The sequence below is a fragment of the Gossypium raimondii genome, chromosome 6 (assembly GCF_025698545.1).
Source record: "Gossypium raimondii isolate GPD5lz chromosome 6, ASM2569854v1, whole genome shotgun sequence".
Taxonomy (NCBI): domain Eukaryota; kingdom Viridiplantae; phylum Streptophyta; class Magnoliopsida; order Malvales; family Malvaceae; genus Gossypium; species Gossypium raimondii.
Genome location: NC_068570.1, coordinates 22,651,778 through 22,678,362, shown reverse-complemented (window position 1 = coordinate 22,678,362; position 26,585 = coordinate 22,651,778). Strand labels below are relative to the sequence as shown.

The 26,585-nt window shown below is 31.4% G+C and overlaps 1 protein-coding gene across 1 annotated transcript; it reads left to right on the top strand.

Annotated features, from left to right (window-relative positions):
• Positions 1-13,414: 13,414 nt before the first annotated feature.
• LOC105771826 (uncharacterized) lies at positions 13,415-14,011 on the top strand. The gene has a single exon (XM_012593218.1). It carries the CDS (start codon positions 13,415-13,417, stop codon positions 14,009-14,011), a length of 597 nt encoding a protein of 198 aa, XP_012448672.1.
• Positions 14,012-26,585: the final 12,574 nt, after the last annotated feature.

Here is a 26,585-nt window from a genome sequence, read left to right as displayed (position 1 = left end):
TTGACTTTGAATAATTATTACATTTTATATCTATATTATATAATAATACTTTTACTTTCTTTAAAACTCAAAAAAAAAAAAAAGAAGAAGAAGAAGAAGAAGAAGAAGAAGAAGAAAGAAAAAGCAAAGGTATTTACATTTTAACCTATTATTTGATTATTGCTTTTCATAGAACATTTAGTGTACGTTTCTTTCTAAACAAATAGTTATATTATTTTATTACATAAATATATAAAATTATTTTTATATAACTTCAAAAAATAATTTACATAAAACAGGCTTATAGGTATAAAATGCCCTTAAGAAAAATTGAAAAAAAACAAACTATTGAGCTCCTATATTAAATTCTCACCCAATTGAGCTTTACTTTTAACCAAAAAATCAATTAAGCCCTCCATTAATATTTTCCATCTTTAATCACGTTGATCATTAAAATCAATTAACGGACCAATTAGATGAAAATACGTGACAACTTATGGTTTAATATTATATTTTCTCATAGAAATCATTAAAAATCATAAAAATGTTAAAAATAAAAAATAAAATTGATATAAAGTTATAAAATAAAAAAACTTGTAAATTTTACAAAAATTATAAAAATTAATAAATTATGATACAATTTATAAAACATATTTAAAATTTTATAAAAACTTAAAAATCACTAAAATTTATAAATAATATATAAATTCTAATAAATCATAAAAAGCTAAAAAGTATAAAAATTATAAAAAAATCGTTTAAGCCCTAAAATCATAACATTAGATCAACCGTTCATCAAATTGTTAGGGACATTTTAATGCTGAATAAAATATTCTCGATCTTCCACAAATAAAATGATAAGTGTGAGGTTCTTTTCTTTTTATTGATAAATTATTTTAAATATATTTAATATTTTTATCTCCAATTTTTAAGTACAATATAGTAGTTTGGACTTTGAAAAGTCGAAAATTGTTTGCTAAATATTTTATGATATAAAGTATTTTTGGTACAATTAGATACTATAAAACCAAAGTTTCATTATCCAATGGTAGCAAATATTAGTATACGTTAGCATGAAATATTCTCACCATTGTTTTCAAAACCAGCCTGGTGGTCAAACTTACTAGGTCACCGGTTCATCAGTTTCTACGGGTCTGCCTGATTCAATTAAATAAGTCATTAAAAATTTTAAAAATAAAAATAATCGGGTTCAACTGTCTGATTCAACTGATTCGTACTAGTTTTTGGTCAACTAATCTAATAAGTTTCTTCGAATAGGTACCCTTGTTCATTTATTTCCAAAATGAGGAACCAATATATGAATTTTTATAAATTCTATATATAGTTTTAATATTTTATAATTTTATTATAAAATTTACAATTTTTTTTATAATTTATTAGAACTTATTATAAGTTATTATTAGTTTTATTATTACTTATAATTATTATATATTTTTATAATTTTTTAAGTTTATAGTAGAGGTGTCTATGGGTCGGGCAGGGTACAACCAAAATTTTAGGCCCGGAACCAGCTCGACCCAAAAAATAGGCTTAAGATTTTGCCAAACCCAGCCTGGATAAAAATGCTAAAACCCAAGCTCAGTCTGGCCTGGCCTGCCCGTATTAATTTTTTTATATTATTTATTATATAAAATTTTTAAAATATATATAATACATTAAAATAAATGTTTTTCAATAAATAAAAAATAAATATATATGTATACTTAAATAACACTAAGATAGGTGCAATTTAACAAGTAAATGCCTTTAAAATAGTAACAAAATTAACAATAAAATAAGGCTTATACAATATTCAAACAATAACAACAAAATAGTACCAACATAATAGTGAAATGGTTGCAAAATAGTGAAAAAATAATAAGAAAATAGCAAAAAAAAAAAAGGAAAAGAAACGTTTTTTTTCATATTCGGGCTAGGCCCAGCCTTATTTTTTTTTGCCCAAGCCTATTTTTCGAGCCTATATTTTTATCTAAACCCTCCCACGTTTCAGGCAGGACTTCGAGCCAGGCCGGGTGGCCCGACCCATGGGCAGGTCTAGTTTATAGATGGTTTTAAATATTTTTAATATGTTTTTATTTTTATTTTTATAATTATTAGAATTTTTATAGTTTTTATAATATTTATAAGTTTTTATTTATAATTTTATGAAAGTTTTTAATATTTTATATTTTAAAATATTAATACCTTTATGAGAAAAATATAAGATTAAACCATAAGCTATCACGTGTCACCATCTAATTGGTCTGTCAATTGATTTTAACAATCAATATGGTGAAAGACGGAAACCGTTAACATATGGGCTTAATTTATTTTTTTTACTCAATTGGGTACGAATTTATTATAGGGGTTCATTTTTTCATTTTTCTTAAATGCCTTTTAACCTATAATCTTATATAATAATTAGAGCCATATTTATATTAAAATTAAAATTAATTAATAAAAATAAATATTACATGAATAATAAAAATATTTTTATTAATAAAATAATTTGATGAGGGTGGTATCAATAAAGGTCTCAAGATGATTTGAAGTTGTTTGGAGCTTTAGAAGATTTGTTTTGACTCGAAAACTCTAGATCAAACCCTAAGTTTGAGCAACAAGTAAGATGCTTAGAACCTAAAATATTCAACAAAGAAGATGATTAAATGAATGAAAGAACTTAGAACAATGAGTAAATAAAGAAAATGGAAATTATAGGTGGAAGATGAAATAGATAAACCAATAAAGATAAATAGTTGGATAAGTGCTTGATTGAACTGTTCGAGAAAGATTTATTAAAAAAAATTTCAATTAATAACTCTAACCGACCCTCCAAAAAAGTTTTCTTGGCAACCCAGAGTTTGAAGAACTTTAGCAAAATCTTGAACACGATTGAGTAAAAAGAATCTTTTGAATAAAAACAAGAATTGGATATTGTAAAATAAAATACTCCAAAGAGTTTTTATTAATCAAATAATAATAATAAAAACTTCATAATAAAGATATCTTCATATAGGCTAACTAATTACAACAAAATAAAACTTATAATTATAAAGAAAATCTAATTAATTTGAACAAGAAGTAGTTCTAGTTGAATTAAACTTTATTGTTGACTAACATAAAACTTCTAAACAACTTAAAATACTTAAAAAATCCTAAATCCTAAATTCAAAATAAATAAATACATAAAATATAAAACTTAATAAATACAATTTTAGGCTTACATATAATCAAAATTAAGCCTTAAAATCGAACCTAAAATGATTTAAACATGAATCAAAGCCCAATACTTGTGAGCAATCTTAACTAAAACAACCATAGCTTAAACTCCTGATCTCGAAATCAAATGATTCAAAGTTTGTTTCAAAACTAAGAGAGAGATATTGCATCGGTCAAGAGACATATCGACCCAGAAATGCTTGGATCCAATTAAAAAATTCATTGCAAGTTGACTGATTTTTTAGATTTGAAAAATGGCAACTTTAGTGAATTGAATTTAATAAATTTCACCCCACCTTAATAGTTATTTTTTTCTTTTACTGTAATTTACCTCCTTGTCATCACTGTGATTGAATCCAAACACATAAAATGTATTTGGTGCTTTCCCTTGTTATAATTTTAATGGAATGTAACTAATAGGAAAGCCATTACTAAGAAAGTTGCTTTATACAGTATGGTATACACTAAAAGTATTAATTGAAATCCTAGGAAGTTACATTAATCTATTTGGTACACTTAGCACTTTGTTGGGAATGTGATTATACTTTAAAAATTAGCCTTATAAAATAAAAGATAAAATTTTATGTATTTTAACATTTTAATAATTTTATTATTAACAAATATCTAGATTAAATATTTAATAATAATGTTTTCAATAATTTTTATTTTTTTAACAAATATTTGAATTAATCTACAATGTATGATCTGCTCATGTTTTGGTTGAATTCGTTACATGAATACATTTCAAAAATAACTTGTTAGGGGTGAGCAAAACTCGATTTGACTCGAAAAAATCGGAAAAAATTCGAATTTCGAGTTAAACGAATCGAGTTATTCGAGTTAATCGAGTTATTCGAATCAACTCGAATTTTTTTTGAATTTCGAGTTCGAATCGAGTTGAGTTTTCGAATTCAAATAACTCGAATAATTCGAATAATTCGAATATCAAACTATAATATTTTACATTTTTACCCTAAACTCCCAAACCTTTTTACTTTTCCCTCAAAACTTTTACTTCTTCCCACTTCCCTCCAAAACTTTTACTCCCCTCCCAACTCCCCAATCTACCCAAAATCCATTTCCCACCAAAATTTTACTCTCCCATTTACTTTTTCTCAAAATTTTACTCCCAAAAACCTCAAAACCTTTTAATTTCCCCCAAAATTTTTACTCCCTCCCACTTTTTCCCTAAAACTTTTATTCTCTTCCCATCCCACCTCCCATCCCACCTCCCATTTACCCCAAACCCTCCCCCCTCCAATTTTTTTTAATATTTTCCCTCCAAAATTTTACTCCCCCCTATTTACTTTCCCTCAAACTTTTATTCCCCAAAACTTTTTATTTTCCCCCTAAACTTTTACTTCTCACCCTTTACTCTCAAAGAAAAAAAATCAAAATTATCCAAAAAAAATCACTAAGCATAAATAGTAATAATTTTATTTATATCTACTATTTATATTATTAAATTAAATTTCACATTTTATATTATTTATATTATTGAATTGTTTAGTCATATTGAATATTTATATTAAAATTGAATTATTAATTATGCCATAAAATATTCATGTTAAAATTTTATATTGGTATCAATTTCACATTTTATTTTTAAAATAACTTTTATTAAAAAATCATATTTTTACATTTAATATATTTTTAATTCCAAAATACATAGTGACAAGAATCAAGATAATTGAAACAACTAAGCAAGCAAAGAAGCTAACCAGTATATAAAAAATTAATAAATAAATTATGAGGTGATGAAAGTTAATAAAATATTTGATTAAGGTGGTCAAATTTTATTACGATGGGTGACTGGTTACAAGGACCCAAAATTATTTTTTAAAATTTATATCGAACAAATATATTCGATTCGATTCGATTCGAATTCCATCTCACTCGACTCGATTCGAGAAAACTTCAAATAAAGTTAGGATGATAAAACGAGATTCGAAAACTCGATTAACTCGAAAATTTTCGATTCAATTCGATTCGATTCGATCGAATGCTCACCCCCTACAACTTGTATATTAACTCAAGATTGTGAAGATGTAAAATTTGCAAAATTCTCATTGTTACATTGTAGGTATAAATTCAAATGTATTCATATATTGCATATATGTATGACTTGAAATTATATTGATACTAAAATTTGATATCGATGAAAATATATTTTAAAATGTTATGAAATAATGAAATGAAAGAATAAACTAAAGAAAAATAAATCAATAGGAAGAGACAATATAATATAAAGATAAATGAGAGAACTTCTTATTTCTTTTCTTGTGTTCCTAAAATCCTTTTACATGTATCTATTTATAGGCCTTCTAACATAATACAATCCCTTAAGTTACAAAGAATAAATAGGGCTTAATTACAATATAAAAACCTCATAATTCCATGGGTGGTTATTACATTATAGGTTACTACTTTGAGAGTTATGGACATCCATAAATATTACTTATAACACTCCCTTGGATGTCTATTAACAAAATAAATATGTCTCTTTAAAACCTTACTAGAGGAAAATCCAGTGGAAAAAAAAATTCTAGTGAAGGTAAAATAGTACAATATACATACTTATATATATTGACAAACCTACCTGATTGAAAACCTTACGAGTAAATCTCAATGGGATAAAACCTCATAAAGGAAAAAAAGTACACTGCGTATTTTACTCCCCTTTATTTTAATTTGTTTGGTATACATGTGACCATCTCCATACTCATTTTGTTCAAGATTTTTTCATTTTATGGAACCGACTAGCTTGTCATGCTTCTAGCATGCCCAAGACTTATTTTTATTAGAATTTCCTTTTGGGACACATAGTTATGTGGAGCATTTTAGCTTGTATATGTATCAACTATTATAAGCAATCTTTAAATGTTATCACTAAACATGTCTGGCAAACAATTTTATCTTTCAAACTTTGTGCACATAATATTAGTGAATGTCACAAAAAATGATGACATAATTATTTAACCAACTTGTCTCCCCCTAATACTAAGAAAACTTGCAACATGACAATACTTTTCAAAATTATAAATAGATCTCCTTTCAACTTTTAACATCTAATGAAAATTCTAAAATTTTTCAACTTCATACTTGATGATCTGTCTTATTATTGGATCCGGTGCCTTAAGTATAATATTTTCTTCTATGTACACTTGCATTTTTGAACAAATTGGTTTAATAAAATAATCTATAAATTACATCAATACCTTTGTATATTATCCTCAATCGTTTTTGCACGCAAAGCAAAATAGAACCAAATATTGTTTAAACTAATACTAAACAGTGTTACGTGGGCGAATTGTAATACGAAAAGACAACTTATATTAGTAGATTAACCTAAACATGTCCTTAACCTAATAAAAAATGAGCAAACCAATTGAAAGACTATTATGTCGTCTATCAAGTCCAATTGGAGAGATACTTTATCTTGAGCATTGGAGTGACGACTCCCAAAAGATAGAGGTATCGATGTGACTGACTGGACTGATAGTACATCGGACAAGACTCAAGTAGAATAGATCCTGAATTCGTTTATGGATTTATTCACTTGTGACATTCATATTGTGACATACCTTAATCTTGAGTGGATAATAGACTATGTATGTGTGGCTCATATACTATGATGTAAATAAAAGTTTGAGTTCAAATAGATAAGGAATTGAAAACTGGTGCATTGGGTATACGACTTCTGCAGTATGTAGCATCATTCACAATAGTGGAATTCATAGCCCAAGAAATGGGTAAATGATATCCTCTCATTGACATTACGTGATAGATAAAAAGTAAACGTAGCCACAAGTTGTTTGTTTTTGAGATAAATAACTCAATTACTATTTGATAGTAATTGACTTTTAATGAAGGAAGATGTAATGGTTACCATGAGATAAAATAAGATCATATTGAGAGAACATGTAATGGCTCATTTTTTAGTGGTAATGGAAAAGGTGATTTCGAAACCCAATATTTCGATGATTGAGTCAATAGATATTATTTAATAATAATTACGAGTTTAATATAGTGTTATATTGGATTGATCTGATAAATTTTCTAATTAGACAGTTAGTTAAAGTATAAGTCGTTTAACCCTAAAGACAGTGGTTTTGGAAAATAAGGTAACGGGACCTTGTTTTTGTAAACCGAGCTCATAAATTAGTGGTTATTGTGGTATAAGGACTAAATTATAAAAATCGTAAAAGTTTATCGCTATTGATTTTTATTAATTAAAGAGACTTAAATGGTAATTATTTAAGGATTTATGTGACAATTATCCATTTTTTAAGAATAGTGGATGGTTAGAGTCTAATTCGTGCTAAAAAATATTTTCTTTATGTTAAATTATTAGTAAAATATAATAAAACATAAATTAAAAGTGATCATCTTCGTCACTTTCTTCATTTCATCGAAAATATAAAAGAAAAAAAGAACAAGGAAGCCATTTTTAGACACCACCATTAGATCAAGCTTCACTCTTTGCATGAAACTTATTTAAGATTCGTTTTCGTAAATTTTATGTTTTTGAGATCATTATAACTTAATCTAGTTAGCTCGAGTGTTAAATTGTAAAACTGTCAAAGGTTTTAAAAGTTGTCACTGTTGTGCTTGAAGCTTTTTGAATATTAAATGATAGATTCTGAAGTCTAGATAAGAAATGAGACTAATTTGTAAAGAGAAATTTGTTAGTTTTAAGTTTAGGGACTAAAATGAAAATATTTTGAAATTGACATGAAATTTCTGTAATTATTGAATTTAGAGTGTATAGGGATGAAATTGAAATCATATTGTAAAATGAAGCTTAAATGTGAAAATTATGATAGTTTTAGTTTTAAGGACTAAATTGAATAAAATGTGAAACTTTAGAGAAATTGTGTAAAATGAAATTAAGTTGTCATATGCCTTGAATAAGATGTTGTAAGGTAATTGAAACTAATAATTTGAAATTAATTACTATATAGATCAAGATTTAAGCCAATCGAAAGATAATCGCAAAAAAGAAAAAGGAAAAAATGTGGATTAGTCCCTAACACCTTATCGATTACTAATTTTGCCAAGTAAGTTCGGATGGTAATTATGTTTAAATCATTATAAATTTTATATTGTGAATCTAGTTTAAATCATTATAGATGTTATATTGTGAATCTATGTATGTTTTTGTTAAACCATGAATTAATTATGATTTAGCATTAAACGGTGAGATTTGGACTAAATTGAAAAAGAGTTAAAGATGAACTTACATGATGGAATTACCCTGATGAAACTTTGTTAATATATCATACACGTGGTTATAGGTTGATTTCCTATTATACCGAGCTCCAACATTTGTTGCGGACTCGAAGATACATGTGACACAAATTTAACCTGGACTGGTAATCTATTGCCGGTTTAAAGGTTTAGCTTGGATTTGTAACCTTACATGTATATACAACTTTGGCCAAGGTATTTGATGTGTTAATATAAAGGTTTAGCCTAGATGGGTAACCTTACATGAATATATGATCAGCTCAGATGAGCAACAAATGTGATTAATTACCGATAATTACTGAGATTCCAGAATTTGTTGCGGACTCAAAGATACATGTGACACTAATTTAGCCTAGATTGGTAATTTGTTGTCATTTGAAAGGTTTAGTCTAGAATAGTAACCTTACATGTATATACAACTTTGGGCAAGCTATTTGATGTGTCTCTAAAAGGTTTAGCCCGGATGGGTAACCTTACACAAATAAATATGTTTAGCTCAGATGAGAACCAGAGGTGATCAATACTAATGTATTCGAATTCTTTTACGATGTTTCATCGGGTAAATTATAAGATGTGAAATGAGGATTTGAATGACATGTTATGTGCTAATGATCAAAAGTAGTAAAGTGGAAGACTTAATAACAAGTTTGAGTATACATATGTGATGGAACTATGGATGAGTTGGATTTCAAAGATATGAAATGTTATGCTTAGTATTTGATATGTTACACGATGGAATATGATTCAAGCTCACTTGATTGTGATTGCGTTTTGATATGTTAGGTAAATTTGATTATACACATTAGTTTGACCTATGTACTTGTTATATAAGGTAAGTTAATCGTTTATATGATTGCGTTTTGATATGTTAGGTAAATTTGATTATACACATTAGTTTAACCTATGTACTTGTTATATAAGGTAAGTTAATCATTTATATACATATGATCTTACTAAGCATTCTGTAATGCTTATCCCCTTATCCCATTGATTTTCTTTTCCTGTAGATTTTAACTTGTGGAACATGTCGATCGAATCAACACAGAGATCATGCTATTAGTCTAAACATGCCATTTGCCATACATCACATTGCTCAAGTCATCACACATCCATTTGGTACTAATCATCATCACTATTATGCTTAGCATTCTAACATCAACTTTACCATGAAATCACATTACCTAAAGCTTAGCACATGACTAATTTACATTTAGCTAAATGTCCAAAACTAAGCAAGATCAAGCATTTGCTAAGGACCAAAGTCACCATCATTCAACATTGACACGCGCATATACATATAAAAACTTATATACTTAACATATTTATATATATATTGAAAATAAGCATATAATAAGATCGTTTCATCATTATTCAAACTAAACACTTATCCACATTAAACCTATACACAAGCCACACTTTTCTTTTCCTTGTTTACACATTTACTTCAATATCATTGTGATAAATCAAATGCATCTCACATTGTTCCCTTTCCATTTTAATCAAACATTGGAAAAATACTCAACCGATATGTATGTGTCAAATGATTTTTGAGTATCACGTAAATATTTTTCTCTCTTTGAAGGGTTATTTGGAGAATTTTAGTTTTTTTCTTATTTAAATTTATCATTCCACTTTATAGGAGAGAAAATAATTGTTATAATCACTATAGTTATAGTGATTATTAGACCCATACTAACCCATTAAATACCATGGCCATAACAAAAAATGTAGCTTTGTCCTTTTAAGATTGATTAGGAATGAAGCAGATCTAATGAGAAAATTTTCATTATTATAATTTTCTTTCAAAATTTATCCATAATTTTAAATAATTTTTACAAGCTTTCTTATTGAGACTTTAGTCAAAAAAATTTCATGATTAATATCATTATACAATTCTCAAGCATGTATAGATTTGAACTTCAAACTAATCATTGCATATAATACACATATACAATAAATAAGAAGTGTAACACTCCATACTCGATCTGGTCGCCAAGTTTGAGCTACGGGATGCCACGACCATTGTTGGAGCAACTACAGTCACATATACACCATACAACCATTCACACTATGCAATTTAATGTATTTCACATTCATTCTATGATATATAATCATTTTCGAGTCCCATATGAGCTTACAAAAGCTTTTTTACTAACTCGAGGTTGAATTAGGATCAAATTGTAAAGTTTACAAATTTTTGAACTGACATCGCTACATCGTCAATTAGTGAGTCACATCGCGACTTCGAGCATCTTGACATCATTATGTCGCTCACTATCAGCCTATGTCACGATGATGGGGACTCGAGGTCGCGACGTTTCCCCTGCTTTGGTAACTTAACACTTTGATACATATTTCAAGCTTTCAAATAATCACCTAAATGCTTTCATACATTTTACTATAATACAATACCACCATTTCATTCAAATTCAAGCCAATTCATGCCTATGATAATTTAAAACCAAATATTCAATATAATACAACCAAATGTTTATCATTTAAGCATACTCAACTCTTTTATTAAACTAACTATACCAACTAACTTCATCTTCCGATTCAAATATATCAAACTTGTGTAATATGGAAACCAAACACCTAAATTGTATTTACATGAATCAAACAATGCACATACTAAGCTATATATATATATCATGCTTAACATTTAAGCTTACCATTTTCAATTCATTCACCAAGTTATCTCTCTTAACCATTTCATTTTGCAACCTTAAACATACTAAGCTCAAGTAAGTTCAAGATCATCATTCTTAATTGAATCAAACTTTGTCAAAACATGCATCAACTATGCCACATGCCATGATTAACATACAAGATCAACCATTACCACATTTATCACATAACTATCAACTCAAATAATCATATGCACATTAAGGTTCCTGATGTGACCACGTCCCAAGCTCCACCAATCCCTCGTTTTGATTCCATCGAGCTCCCAAAGGGACCAATGCCTCGAGCTCGATCCAAGCGACTTCAATAAGCTGTCTCCACATTATTTCATAGCTTTTGGAAGGAAGATCAGCATGCTATCGAAGGGAAGGCTCGGGTTGAACCATTAAAGAATCCATGCACCTTAGTGCAAGCCGACTTTAGCTTAATTTTAGCTCCTTTAGCTCATTCCAGCTCACTTGAGCTCAATTTTGTCCATTTGAGCTCCAATTAGCTTCCTATCAGCTCGTTAATTTTATCGTTTAATTAAATTGATTCTTAGTTTTATTTTAATTATTTTGCTACAACTCATGATCGAAATTCTCTAGCTCATTTCAGCTCATTAAGAATCTCATCTATGGTTGAGCTAGCCAAATATATTATTAGTCATGTTTTATGTGTTTTTAAATTTGTTAATTTTAATATGTCTTGTTATTATCTTGTCTAAGGTCAGCCGAATATACTTTGAATCTAATTTGCTTATGGCTTTTACAGGTACAGCCGAATGTGGGAACACCATTAATGATGATTCATGAACGGACTGGTTCAATGTACGTGCGGGTACATGAATGATTACATACAATAAATGAGTGCCTTAAGGGAGATGCATGTAAAGTTCATTACAATGAATGGAAGAATGCATGAATGATCATCTACATGCATCATCTGTTGTCCATTGGTCTCCTATGTACTTATTCGACTAAGAAACATCTTTTGGAGAGTCCATTTGCACTTTGGTTGAATCTAGACATGGCCGAATTTCTTCCATGCAGTCACAAGTAGCCAATACATTTCCTTAGCTATGAAGCTGATCATTGAACTCCTTATTCAGCTGAATATAGTCTTAGTTAATAGAAAATACATTGTTAGATTAATTCACACAATTAAAGTCGAATTGCTTAGTTCTTAAGTTTGTCTATTCGGCTATCATATGTAAACTATAAATAGTTTATTTCTCTTTGTAAAAAGGTTAGACATTTTTAATTATTAAAACTTGATTGTGAGGTTGCCTCCTCTCTTCTTTCGTTCGAGTCTCGAAGCGACTTATCTAGCTAGCTAGCTAGTGGCGTTGATCCGAACTTAATTGAACTTATTACCAAACCGGTGTGGCATTCAACCATCGTTTTATACCTTTGGTTCTTACCTCATTATAGGTAACGGGTCAAGGTCCGCCTTTTACTTTTCATCTAACTCACCTTAAGCAATATAAGACTCGGGGCAATACTTTGATAGTATTAAATCATTCTTGAAGCTTGAGTTTGTTTCTCCATTCCCTTAATCTATCAACTTACAACTCTATTTTCTTTGTTAAGCCGAACCTATCAATCATCAATCCAAGCCATCTATTGAACCCATTTTGACTACTTCCGCTTATAAACAAACCTAACTCCACCTATCTATAAAATTTGAACGAACTTCTCGTCGACGATTGGGCATCTTAAGTGAACTCGACTTAATCAATCGAGTCGGATCATGTTATTTGGTATTAGAGCTTGAAAACGAAGAGTGAAAAAGATCAAAGAATCCAAATTAGGTTCGTGAATTGAAAAAAAAATTGAAATTAAAAAAAATCGTTATTCATTGTATTCAGCATATTGTGTTTGAGAAGTAAAAAAAATAAAGAAGAAAATTCGAGTATTAAAAAAAAGTGAAGTGTTGAAAATTCTGTTTCTTCTTCTAAGTATCGCATACGAGAGTTCTACATTATTTCCTTTCTACTACCTCAAACGCCACACTTATACCCTGATTTTATTTTGTTTTAGCCTACCCTACACCATTTCATCATTCCCTTTGTTACCCATTTTGAAACCGACCCTTAAGCAGCAAATTAAATCTACCGAGACGAATTACGAAATTGTGAGACGAGGTCGAGTGGTAAAAGGCAAGAGTGAATTACATCAAAGAAAAAGCCAAAATTGAGTGCAAATACGAGTGCGAGTAACAATTATTTTCTTTCCGAGTGAACTGTGAGTATTTGTAAGTGAGGTTTATTTTACTTATGTCTAGAAGTCCCGAACGAAATATGGCAGAAAGACAACTCGTAAGAAATGTGCCCAATTTAAATATGCAAGCCTTGTTGCGCGAGGTTGAACGTTTATTTGATCGTAAGTTGGAGCCAATACAAGATCGACTTGATCAAGTGGAAGGGAGAGGCCGCCGAGAAAGGACTCCTCTAAGTCCTCCTAGGAATCGAGGCCGAAGACAAGCTCAAGATGATGAAGTATCTGAACCAAGTGAGGCCGAAAACGATCATGGCTCAAACATTAGTGACCGAAAGAGAGGTCGACGACATCATGGTCAACGAGATCAAGAAAGGTATGATGACGACCTCAAAAGCATTAAACTAACTATTCCACCTTTCCATGGCCGTTCAGATCCGAAAGTTTATTTGGAATGGGGGAAGAAAATTGAATTAGTGTTCGAATGCCACAACTATTCCGAGGCCAAGAAGGTCAAGTTGGCTGCTATAGAATTTTCCGATTATGCCATGATTTGGTGGGACCAATTTATCACAAGTCGAAGGCGAAATGGCGAGTGTCCTATTACAACTTGGGCTGAGATGAAAGCTGTGATGCGGCGAAGATTCATTCCTTCATACTACCATCGGGAGTTGTATTAGAAACTCCAAAACCTCACCCAAGGAACCAAAAGTGTGGAGGATTATTATAAAGAGATGGAGGTCGCTATGATTCGTGCGGACGTACAAGAAGATCGCGAGGCGACTATGGTGTGATTCTTTGCTGGGCTTAATCGAGAAGTAACCAACATTGTTTAGTTGCAACACTACGTGGAGATTGTAGATATGGTGCACATGGCTATCGAAGTCAAAAAGCAAATAAAAAAGAAAGGTTATGTTCGAGGTTATTCTTTTCCCAATACTTCTAAATGGAACCAAGGTGCGAGCAAGAGTGCCTCTGCTAACCCAACAAAAGAGCCAACTGCATCATCAAAAATGACCAAGCCAATAGCCAAGTCTAGCAAAGGTAAAGTTGCTGATACTTTACAAAATCGATCAAGGGATATAAAATGTTTTAAGTGTCTTGGAAGAGGTCATGTAGCAAGTCAGTGTCCCAATAGGAGTGCAATGATTATGCGGCCAAATGGTGATATTGAATCGGAGGAGGAAATAGACAACAGCGAAGAAGAAATTGAACATCCATCCGATAATGAAGAGGAAGTAGCATTTGCTGTTCAAGGAGAGATGCTAGTAGTCAAAAGAAGTCTTAGTGCACAAAGCTCCGCAGATGAACTACAACGTGAAAATTTGTTCCATACACGTGGACATGTCAAAGAAAATGTTTGTAGCATTGTGATCGATGGCGGAAGTTGCACTAATGTCGCAAGCACGTACATGGTGGACAAACTTGCCTTGTCGACTATCAAGCATCCAAGCCCCTATAAATTGCAATGGCTCAACAAAGGGGTCAAATTGAAGGTGACCAAGCAAGCAATGATATCATTCTCCATTGGAAACTACTATGATGAAGTGTTATGTGACGTTGTGCCCTTGCATGCGGGCCATATCTTACTAGGAAGGCCATGGTAGTTTGATCGGCGAGTCAAACATGACAGTTTCGCCAACCAATACTTGTTTCAACATAAGGGTAAAAATGTTACTTTGGTACCCTTGTCTCCGCAGCAAGTCATGGAAGACAAACAACGCCTTAAGCAATCCATGGAGCAAACGAAAGAAAAAGAGAGCATCGAAAAAGAGAATGAAAAAGAAAAAAAATAGAAAAACTAAAAGAAAAGAAAGTGAGTTGTGAGAAAAATGACAGTATTGAAAAAGAAAAAGAACACAAAAGAAAAGTGAGAGAGAAAAAGAAAGGAGATTTAAATAATCATTGTTTTCTTATTTCTTCGCTTCAGGTTAATTCGAAGAAAGAGCCCCTATTGCACTATAATTTCAAAAAGAGAAGGTTTGAAATGATTGAAAGAGGTAAACCCGAATTTAAAATTTTTAATCCTCTCCACGAACAAGGTATGGATTTTGGAACTCATCTAATTTTTTCTTCTTATCCGTATGTTAATGAAATTTATTGTGACAATTTGATTCCTGGAATTTGTTCAAAGCCTGCTGTGAATAACTTTTCTATCTTGCCAAGTGAAGATATTGAGTTCATTGGTAGGGATATCTAAAAGGCAGCTACAAGGTTCAAGTATGAAAATTCATCGTACACGTGAATTGTCACATTCATCTGGTTGTAATGAAAACTTACAACTCTTGATCATCCCTTCAAATTCATTTTGTTTAAACCATGAATTTTTTATTCAATTTGAGATGATCGAAAGTTTCAGAACGTATACGTAATTGATTCGATTATGTGACTTGACTTTTTGTTTAATTCATTGTGAAGACGATATAAGTAATTTTCCTTCTTGTTTGAGTCGTGACTGTTTTGATCTAGTGGTATTTCGATTTCATGTTAGCTTGAATAATTTCTTGATAATCTGTGACCACCCATTCCTATTAATTCATGTGGTTGATGAAATTTTGTTTGTTGGCAGCATATCAAGTTAATTTGATGATATCCTTTATGTACGATTAGATCATTGTCTATGCATGCAACATAGATTCCATGTGGGACTAATTACTCTCCTCGTCCAAGATGAGTTGCGTAAAACTAAATATTTTCTAACGAACTAGCAACTCGACTTGAGGACAAGTCATTTTGAAGAAGGGGGAATGACGTGACCACGTCCCAAGCTCTACCAATCCCTCATTTTGATTCCATCGAGCTCCCAAAGGGACCAATGACTCGAGCTCGATCCAAGCGACTTCTAGAAGCTGTCTCCACATTATTTCATAGATTTTGGAAGGAAGATTCGCTTGCTATCGAAGGGAAGGCTCGGGCTGAACCATTGAAGAATCCATGCTCCTTAGAGCAAGCTGACTTTAGCTCAATTTCAGCTCCTTTAGCTCATTCCAGCTCCAACTAGCTCACTTGAGCTCAATTTCGTCCATTTGAGCTCTAATTAGTTTCCTATCAGCTCGTTAATTTTATCGTTTAATTAAATTGAGTCTTAGTTTTATTTTAATTATTTTGCTACAACTCATGATCGAAATTCTCTAGCTCATTTCAGCTTATTAAGAATCTGATTTATGATTGAGCTAGCCGAATTTATTATTAGTCATGTTTTATGTGTTTTTAAATTTGTTAATTTTAATATGTCTTGTTATTATCTTGTCTAAGGTCAGCCGAATATACTTTGGATCTAATTTGCTTATGGCTTTTGTAGGTACAGCCGAATGTGGGAACACCATTAATGATGATTCATGAATGGGCTAGTTCAATGTACGTGCGGGTACATGAATGATTACATACAATGAATGAATGCCTTAAGGGAGATGCATGTATGGTTCATTACAATGAATGGAAGAATGCATGAATGATCATCTACATGCATCGTCTGTTGTCCATTGGTCTCCTATGTACTTATTCAGCCAAGAAACATCTTTTAGAGAGTCCATTCGCACTTTGGCTGAATCTATACATGGCCGAATTTCTTCCATGCATTCACAAGCAGCCAATACATTTCCTTAGCTATGAAGCTGATCATTGAACTCCTCATTCAACCGAATATAGTCTTAGTTAATAGAAATACATTGTTAGATTAATTCACACAATTAAAGTCGAATTGCTTAGTTCTTAAGTTTGTCTATTCGGCTATCATATGTAAACTATAAATAGTTTATTTCTCTTTGAAAAAAGGTTAGACATTTTGAATTATTAAAACTTTATTGTGAGGTTCCCTCCTCTCTTCTTTCGTTCGAGTCTCGAAGTGACTTATCTAGCTAGCTAGTGGCGTCAATCCGAACTCAATTGAACTTATCACCAAACCGGTGTGGCTTTCAACCATAATTTTATACCTTTGGTTTTTACCTCATTATAGGTAATGGGTCAAGGTCTGCCTTTTACTTTTCATCTAACTCACCTTAAGCAATATAAGACTCGGGGCAATACTTTGATAGTATTGAATCATTCTTGAAGCTTGAGTTTGTTTCTACATTCCCTTATTCTATCAACTTACAACTTTATTTTCTTTGTTAAGCTGAACCTATCAATCATCAATCGAAGCCATCTTTTGAACCCATTTTGACTACTTCCACTTATAAACCAACCTAACTCCATCTATCTACAAAATTTGAACGAACTTCTCGTCGACGATCAGGCATCTTAAGTGAACTCAACTCAATTAATCGAGTTGGATCACGTCAGTTCCCTTGTATACATACTACAATATTTGGACTCAAAAAGAACATAATTCTACTGTCTTTTGATAGTGTGTGCTTCACACTGATCCGACCCAGCGAGTTCTACAGGGTGATGATCTACAAGTAGAGAAACAACTAGATTAAGCATACAAATCCTCAGTAAATTCAAATGGAAATACAATGCTTACCTTGATCACCTAAAAGTATTCTAACTACCAATAATTTTTTATACAATTTGACTATCATTGACACAGTATCATAGCTAGTCACATGCCAACGTTAACATCCAAATAGGTTAGACACACTTTCATATCATGAATCATGACCGAATACCAAAGTAATTACATGTCTCATATCAAGTTACAAACATATACCATTACATATTCGATACTTTTCAAGCTTTCCTATTTCAATTAAAATATATATCACCCAATAGAACTCTAGCAAAACAGACTCGGATAAGTTGCTCGTTTAAGCTGAAATTACATCAGGTTATCTGTCCGGGCTAAACCTATGTCATATATTACCCGAGAACCCACAAAATGGGCTAGATCTCGATATATTACCTAAGAATCTGCAATAGATGCTAGATCTCATTATATTACCCAAGAATCTGCAACAAAGGCTAGATCTTGTTATATTACTCGAGGATCTGCAACAAATGCTAGATCTCATTATAATCTATAATAATCTTCGATCAAGCGCGCATATGACCCTATTGACATATCAATCATATCCTAAGTTTTTACTAAGTTCACATGGGCATCAATTACATATATTTCATTATCATCCCTGTTATCAATAATTTTCATACATTTATACCTTGTAGTTGTTCACAAGTTCAATTCAATTTGTTCTAACCATGTGTCAAACTACTAGTACATCAATTTATACTCAATTATACATATACATTTATATCTATCAAATTAAATACAAGTAAAAATACTGCACAAGATGAGATAGTAACTTCCATATGAACTTACCTATTCAATACACCAAAAGCAGTGGATTCTTTAAGGACTAATCTGCAAATTTAACTTTTCCTTATTAGCTCCACTTTGATCCAAATTTTGATCTATACAATTATTTTATATAACCAAGAAATACCAAACATTTGCATACTAAACCTTGATATGCATGATCCTATATAAATCTATTTTTGATTCCTATCATATTTTACATTTTATTCAATTTAGTCTCTAAACTTGATATTGATATAACTTTCCATTTCTAGCATTGGATTAAAATCCAATTTCATATATTCTCATTAAGGACTTTATATTTTCTATTTATAACAAAATTTCATGAAAATTTATATTTATTCAATTTGGTCCCTAATGTATTGATTAAGGCTTATATAGTTTGATTAAGGCTTAATTAACATACTTTATTAACAAAATCATGATTTAATTAACCTAATTAAATCATTAATAATATTTAGTGGGAGATGTCATCACCATCCACTATCTTCTATTTGAAAATGGCTTATTTACTAGTTTGAACCTATGTTAATTTCTCTTTAAGTCCTCTAGCCTTTTTAATTAAAACTCTATAGTGATTAGACTTTACAATTTAGTCCTCGAATCTCAATTAACTGAAAATTCGACAAAATTACTCAACCAATCTTTAATATATTTTTATAATTTCTTCACAAATATTCATATTTAATATTTATGGACTCGGTTTACAGAAATGGGGTTCTGAAGTCGCATTTTTGATACTACTAAAAATCGAGTTGTTACAAGAAGAGATAAGAACAATCATATATGTTAATCAAAATTAAAACTAAATCAATCAATTCTATAAAAATAAGAGAAAAAATCATATACCTCCACATAGAAAGCCCAACAAATAAACTTAAGAAGGATTTATGAATTCATAGGTATACATATAGAGAATTATATAACTTGAACATCTTAATAGAAATCGAATCAATTTTTTAAAAAATTAGACTTAAGTAATTGTGGAAGAGGAGTTAAGACTATAATCATTCTTTGTAGTAAAGAGAAAGTTATCATCCCCAAGCAAATATCAAATAGCCACTCATAATTTTTTACCAAATACTTAAATTTCAATACTTGGAGCCCAACAAAATTTTGATACAAACTAAAACCTATTACTATTGAATAAAACCGTGTTTATAACGTGTTATGAAATGAAAGAATAAATTAAAGAAAATAAATCAATAGGAAGAAACAATACAATATAAAGATAAATGAGAGAACTTTTATTTCTTTTCTTGTGTGTCCCTATCACCTTGTACATGTCTCCATTTATAAGCCTTCTAACATAATACAATCTCTTAAGTTATAAAGAATAAATAGGGACTTAATTAAAATATAAAAACCTCATAATTCCATTATGGTTTATTACATTGGAGGTTACTACTTTGAGAGTTATAGACATCCATAAAATATTATTTATAACAAAAGAAAACATTCATTTTGAATTTTAATCCTACAAAAAATAGAAGAAATGTTAAATTTGTCTTAGCTAATTCTTTTTACTTCCCATCTACATGAGAAAATAACTTTCCAACCAATTATCAAGGGAAAGTAATTTTGTAGGAAAGTAACTCTCATGGGAATGTTACATTTTAAGGAAAGTATATTAATTTTTGTATACCAAACATTGGAATCACATTGAACCAATTAAATTCCATGAAAAGTGATAACTTTCCATCATACCAAACATACTCATATATTACCACTATAATACTAAACATCATCGTTACAGTAACTAAATTCATCATTGTCGGTGTTTTCAATTTCAGCGAAATCAATCTTGTAACACCCCTTGGCCGACCTGATCGTTGGGTTCGAGCTATAGGATGTCACATTTGTTACTGGAGCAACTACAATCAAATCCATAGTAAATAATCATTCATACCTGCAATTACGTTCAATTATATCAAGCTTACGAAAGCTCTTTTAACAACTCAGGCATGAAATAGGACCTAAAGTTTTAGAAATTCAGGGTTGACATCGTGATGTCATTTCCTCCATGTTGTGACATCACCAAAACAGTATGTCCTGTGACTTTAGGCCACTTGACGTTGCGACATGACTTATTGTCGACTGACTTTACGATTAGGTAGGGTTGCTCATCGAGATGTGGACCCTATTTTTGATAAAAATAAACTATTTGGTACATATTTCAAAGCTTCCAAACATATCTATCAATTTGTGAACCAAAAGCCAACTTTAATTGAGTCAAAACATACCAAAACACATAATATTTCACACCAAAACAAGTTAACAATTTCTACTTAACCATTTCAACATAAGTTCAACCTATTACCAACTATCCATTTCCATACATTCCCTCAAATACCATTCGAAATAAACCCACCAAACCATTCTATCATCAATCTTTACCTAAGTCAAGTCATATAGAATCCTGTCATTTCATTTTCATTTCAAGCACTTAACCATATATTCACATCAATTCATTCAACTTATCATTTCTTCAATAATCAACTTTTAGCATATCTAATGACATATTCAAGTGTAAAATCATCAACCAACCACATTAACATTAGCTAATTCATACACTATTAGGTACATACCAACTTTTAACAACTCAATATTTTCCACAAATATCAAACATACCAAATGATCAAGATAGTGATCATTTTCTTAACATTTAATCCTTATATACATGCCACAATTCCAAAACTCAAAATGATCAAAAAGCTACCAATTCGATGATAGGATAGTGTGAGCTTTGAAACGGTCCATCTTGACGTGTTTCGTAAGGTAACAAATTACAAGGAAAAGGGAAAAAGTAGGGTAAGCATATAAAATGCTTAGTAAGTTCATGTGAAATTTATATTACTTACCTTAGTCAATTCAACAAGCTAAATTATTAATTACACTAGCATTCAATATGGATTTCCTTGACATATATTGATGCAAGTAATACATATCATCATATGCAACCAATAGGTTACTCAATTTGCATATCAAGATCATTAAGTAAGAAATTGTATACCACATAAGCTGATATATATCAGGCTTGCTCCCACAAGCTAACATTTTAATGGAATTGCTCACACAAGCTGACATCGTATCGAGGTTACCAGTCTAGGCTAAACCAACAATACGTATAACTTGAGAATCTGCAACAAATTCTAAATCTTGTAACATCGTGTAAATCCCTGATCAATTACGTGTATAACCCTAATGATAATCCATATGTATCCTAATATTTTAATAAGTTCACACGGGCACCGTTGTCATGCACATATCATTAATAGAACTCGTATCAGTTTACATATTTCATTACAAACCCTGTAAGCATTCAACATTCATAATTTGTGTACCTATTCGTAATAACCAATATTTTCATGTTTTTCAATTCAATTCATTTGAAGCCAAATATGCCAAATTCACCAAATTCACTTTAATCTAAACATATAAATGAAATAAACACAATTCAAAATAACATCAAATAAAATAGTAAGTACTATATGAACCTACTTGGGAAAAATAGCAACAAGTTGAAACTTTAAGGACTAATCTAAAATTTTTGCTTTTCCCCAACTATCTCTAGTTTGATCCAATTCCTAGTCTATACAATTATTTATGAACCTACCTGAGAAAAATAGCAAACAAGTTGAAACTTTAAGGACTAATCTAAAATTTTTGTTTTTTCCCGACTATCTCTGGTTTGATCCAATCCGGTCTATACAATTATTTCATTCAATTTATCAATATCAAACATTTATAAATTATGCCATGACATGAATGCACCTATGAAATTTCATTTTTGAATAACCCTAAAGTTTTACATTTTATTCAATTTAGTCCTTAAAACTAAAATAGCCATAACTTTCAATTTTGAGCTTTAATTTGAAAATTGACCTCAATTATGTCCCTTAGGGACTCTTTACTTTCTATTATTACTGAAATTTCACATTAATTTTGTCAGATCCTAAACTTCTAATTGATAAAATTGTAAGTTCCTAGCAAGAATGAGAAATTGACTTAATGGTTAAGAAATGGAGTGGTTATGACCCGAGTTTGATTCTCTTTGCTTACTAAATTCTATTTATTTTAAACCAATGTCACCCAACCCCTATCAGTTGTCAGATTTTAGTTTGACTTAAACTCTGTAGAATATGATAAAGTTGATTATTCTAGACTTAAAAAATGATTATCTGAATTATCTGGTAAGTTATCAGTTATTTTTAAAAATTAATTAAAATAATTTTATTGAAAAAAATCTCTTATTTTCTCTCTTTTCCCCTTGTGTCATCCGTCTCTGCTTTCTCTTTTCTTTTCCTTTTTTTCTCTTCCTCTATTGTTGTCGCCCAAGTCTAACTTTCTTCCCATTTTTGTGTCGTTCTTCCTATCGTGGCTGTTGTTTTTCACCATTGTTTTCTCTTCTTTTGATATGATTTTGATGTTTCCAATATATTTAAATAATATTGTTTGCTTGATGACCGTGGTTTGGCCAAATGGCCTAAATGTTAAAAAACCGGGGTGTCGAATCAGGTACGCAAATATTTCAAAAGTTGATTATTAAATGTTCTATTTGGGTGACAAATGTACAAACTGAATGCAAATATAGTATGCTAGATTGTGTATCCTTGTTTATGTGCATGTATGTTGCCATGATTGACATTGTGATATGTATGAAATTATGTTACATGCCATATTTAATTTTGACCATATTGAAAGCATGTACACTTGCCACTAATTTTGATTATTGAAAGCATGCTAGACATACATTGTTATTGTTTACTGAAAAATATGATAAGCGTGCCACTATATTGAAACTCTACTGATAAGCATGATGTGCTTCATTGATGGTATGTCATAATTGCATTTGCATGAGGTGGGTTTTTGATATTGATGGAGGAGTTCTGGGGAGAACCAAGCGGCATTTAAAGTCCATATTACTGTTGTCAGTGCACTACATCAGAGATTTGAAGTAATTGGACGATTTATCGCATTTATACTGGCAGCTTGTCTATAATTATTTTTACTGGCAGTTTTATTTACATATTGATATTGGTTGTTTTAACCATAGCGGGCTTAAGCCTATACTATTTTGGAGTTCGATTGACGGGTTCTAGGGAACTCGTGGTTTGTAGCGGATAAATGGGTAGGATTATTACATTGAAACATTTAGCATCCCATACTCATATGTTGTAATGTCATGACAGTTTGGTCGAACTGTGTAATAAATAAATGTCTATTTGATTGATTGAATACTATATTGTATGGACTCACACTGGGCTTTTTAAGCTCAACCCTTAATTTACTCCTTACAGATAATCCTCAAGATTAGGCTCGGATTTGACAGTTGGAGGTCTCTTTACGAAATTTCTGGCACTTAAATTTTTATTAAAATTTTTTCAATTATTTTGGCATTATTTTTATTTGGGATTTTAATTTTTATTTTAAGTATGGACTATGGTATGAGACATTTTTGAATTAAGATTTTTGCATGCTTGAATTTTGACGAAAATTGGACAATTTTGGATAGCAATTTAAATATGACTTAAAATATAGAATTTTCTATGAAAATCAAACATGATAATTTTTCGCTGCACAATGGTAATACTACAATTTTAACACGGGATTTTCCAATGTAATCAACTAAGTTTTTTAAAATGACACGATCAATAAATAAATTGAACTTAACAATGGATGGTCTAATTAATTGGTGTTTTTAGCAAAGCCTTATGCAACCACGCTAAGTTTTGAAATTTAACAAAAAGGGTGATTTTAAAACTGGACGTTTTACTTAGCCATTTCGGTGGTTAATGTAACATTTGAAATTTGGCCATAACGTCTAGGCCGAGTTTGAGAGGTTATATTTTATGGTATCAAAGCCAAGTTCAATAACTTGGCTTGAAAAAAATTTGAGCCAGCATACATGTTTTTGAAAAGGGGTATTTTGGATAAAACTTGCCACAGTGTTTGAATTATTTTTTTCTCAAAAAAAAACTAAAAACTCTGAGACTACGATGTCGTCCTTATAGTACTGTTACTGTCAACCTGTAGATAAACACTGGTATTATATTGTATAAAATTTTAAGGCTTGTGAAACTGAAAATAAGTAGTATTTATGTTTTGTAGAACTGTAGATAAGACTTAAAAGTATAAATTCGGATAGTGTAATGATTGCTCACGAAACTCGAGGACATGATACACGAGGGTGCAGAGGGCACCGTCGAGTGGCTCTGGTTGAATCATTCTCTATGGGTAATCTGCCCAAATCTTGAGACTTTTGAGACTATTGAGACTCTTGCTACTGAGATTGATAATTAGGGTGTTGGGGATGATGTCGTATCTTAGGCAATACTAAGGTATTACAGAGGGTTGATGGGGTCCAAATTGGTACAGGAAATCGTGGGTTCGTTGCTGAGAGGCTCCGATCTAATAGGGTTGAGTTGTTTAGGAGTGTTGCTGGAACAACCACTACAATGGTAGAGTATTGGATTGAGACTACTAAGAGAATTCTGGAGGATATGGATTGCACTCCAGAAAAAAAGTTTAAGGGTGTTGTGTCCTTGCTGTGGGACGACACTTGTGGCAGTCGATAGTTAAGGGTGCCGTGGCTGAACGCATTACTTGGGCCTATTTCCAAGAGGCCTTTTAGAAGAAATATGTGGGTACCAAGTTTGTTGAGGCCCTTCAGTTGGAGTTTATTGAGCTCAAGTAGGGGGACATGTTTGTATCTGAGTATGAGGCAAAATTTCTGAGGTTAAGCCACTATGCTACATGTATGGTGGTGACTGAGCAGGATAAGAGCTTGCATTTTGAGGAAGGCCTTAGGTATGATGTGAAAGTCCAAGTGGCCCTACATCAGGAAAGGGCCTTTGAAAACTTAGTCGAGAAAGCAAAAATCGTCAAAGAGGTTAAACGCTTGGAGCACGAAAAGAGGGATAAGGTAAGGGTTCAAAGTAAGAGAAAGACTGGTTCTGCTAGCCTAAATCTGCAACCAGTGAAGCTGGCTAGGGAAGTCAGGCTACAGCAAAATAATGCACCAGTGGGTACTACGGTTGGTGGATTTCTGTTGTGTGGGTTCTGTGGGTTCTGTGAAAAGCGTTATCTGGGTGAGTGTTGGAGGAAGATAAATGCTTGTTTGGGTTATAGTTTGACCGAGCATCGAGTTAAAGACTGTCCTCACCCAGTTAATCAGATGCAAGCTATGGTATAAAATAGGGCACAAAATTAGAAGGTTGGGCCAATTACTTAGAGGGGCCGTGGTCCGAATATAAATGGTAATGGGCAAGGTCAAAAAGCACCGATTCAAGGTGCAAACAAAATAGAGGAAAGGCATCCTACTCTAGTTTATGTTGTGAGGTACCGAGAGGATCGAGATGCAACAACATCATAGCACGTACCTTCACTATCCATTCCCTACCTTACTTTTCTTTGATTGATATCGTATCTACAAAATCCTATGTTGCATGTAATGTATCTAGTAAATTGAGAATTGAGGTAAGAAACACTACTAGTACTATTACTGTAGTTATCCCTCTAGGAAAATCTGTGGTAGTAGATAAGATTTATAAGAGATGCCCGTTGGAAATCCAATGGGTGGTTTTTCCTGCTGATTTGATAAAACTGTCATTCAATGAATTCGACTTGATATTAGGTATGGATTGGTTATTTGATCATCAAGTCAACTTGGATTGTATTGCTAACAAGGTATCATTGAGGACTTCGGATGGAAAAGATATCATTATGGTTGAGAAGCATCGGGATTATCTATCTAATGTGATCTTTGTTATGGTAGCAGAGAAATTGGTCCAAAAAGGGTGTAAGATATTTCTACCTTATGTCCGAGAGGTGAGTGTTACTGGTCTGGCTGTGGAGAATTTCTGAACTGTTAGGGAGTATCCAGATGTCTTTCCCAAGGAACTACTAAGGTTACCTTCGGATTGGGAGGTTGAGTTTGGAATTAAATTGTTGCCCAAAGCGACACCGATGTCCATTGCTCCCTATTGGATGGCACC

Coding starts and splice junctions, on each gene's coding strand:
- LOC105771826 (XM_012593218.1), top strand. CDS start 13,415: ATGGCAGAAAGACAACTCGTAAGAAATGTGCCCAATTTAAATATGCAA.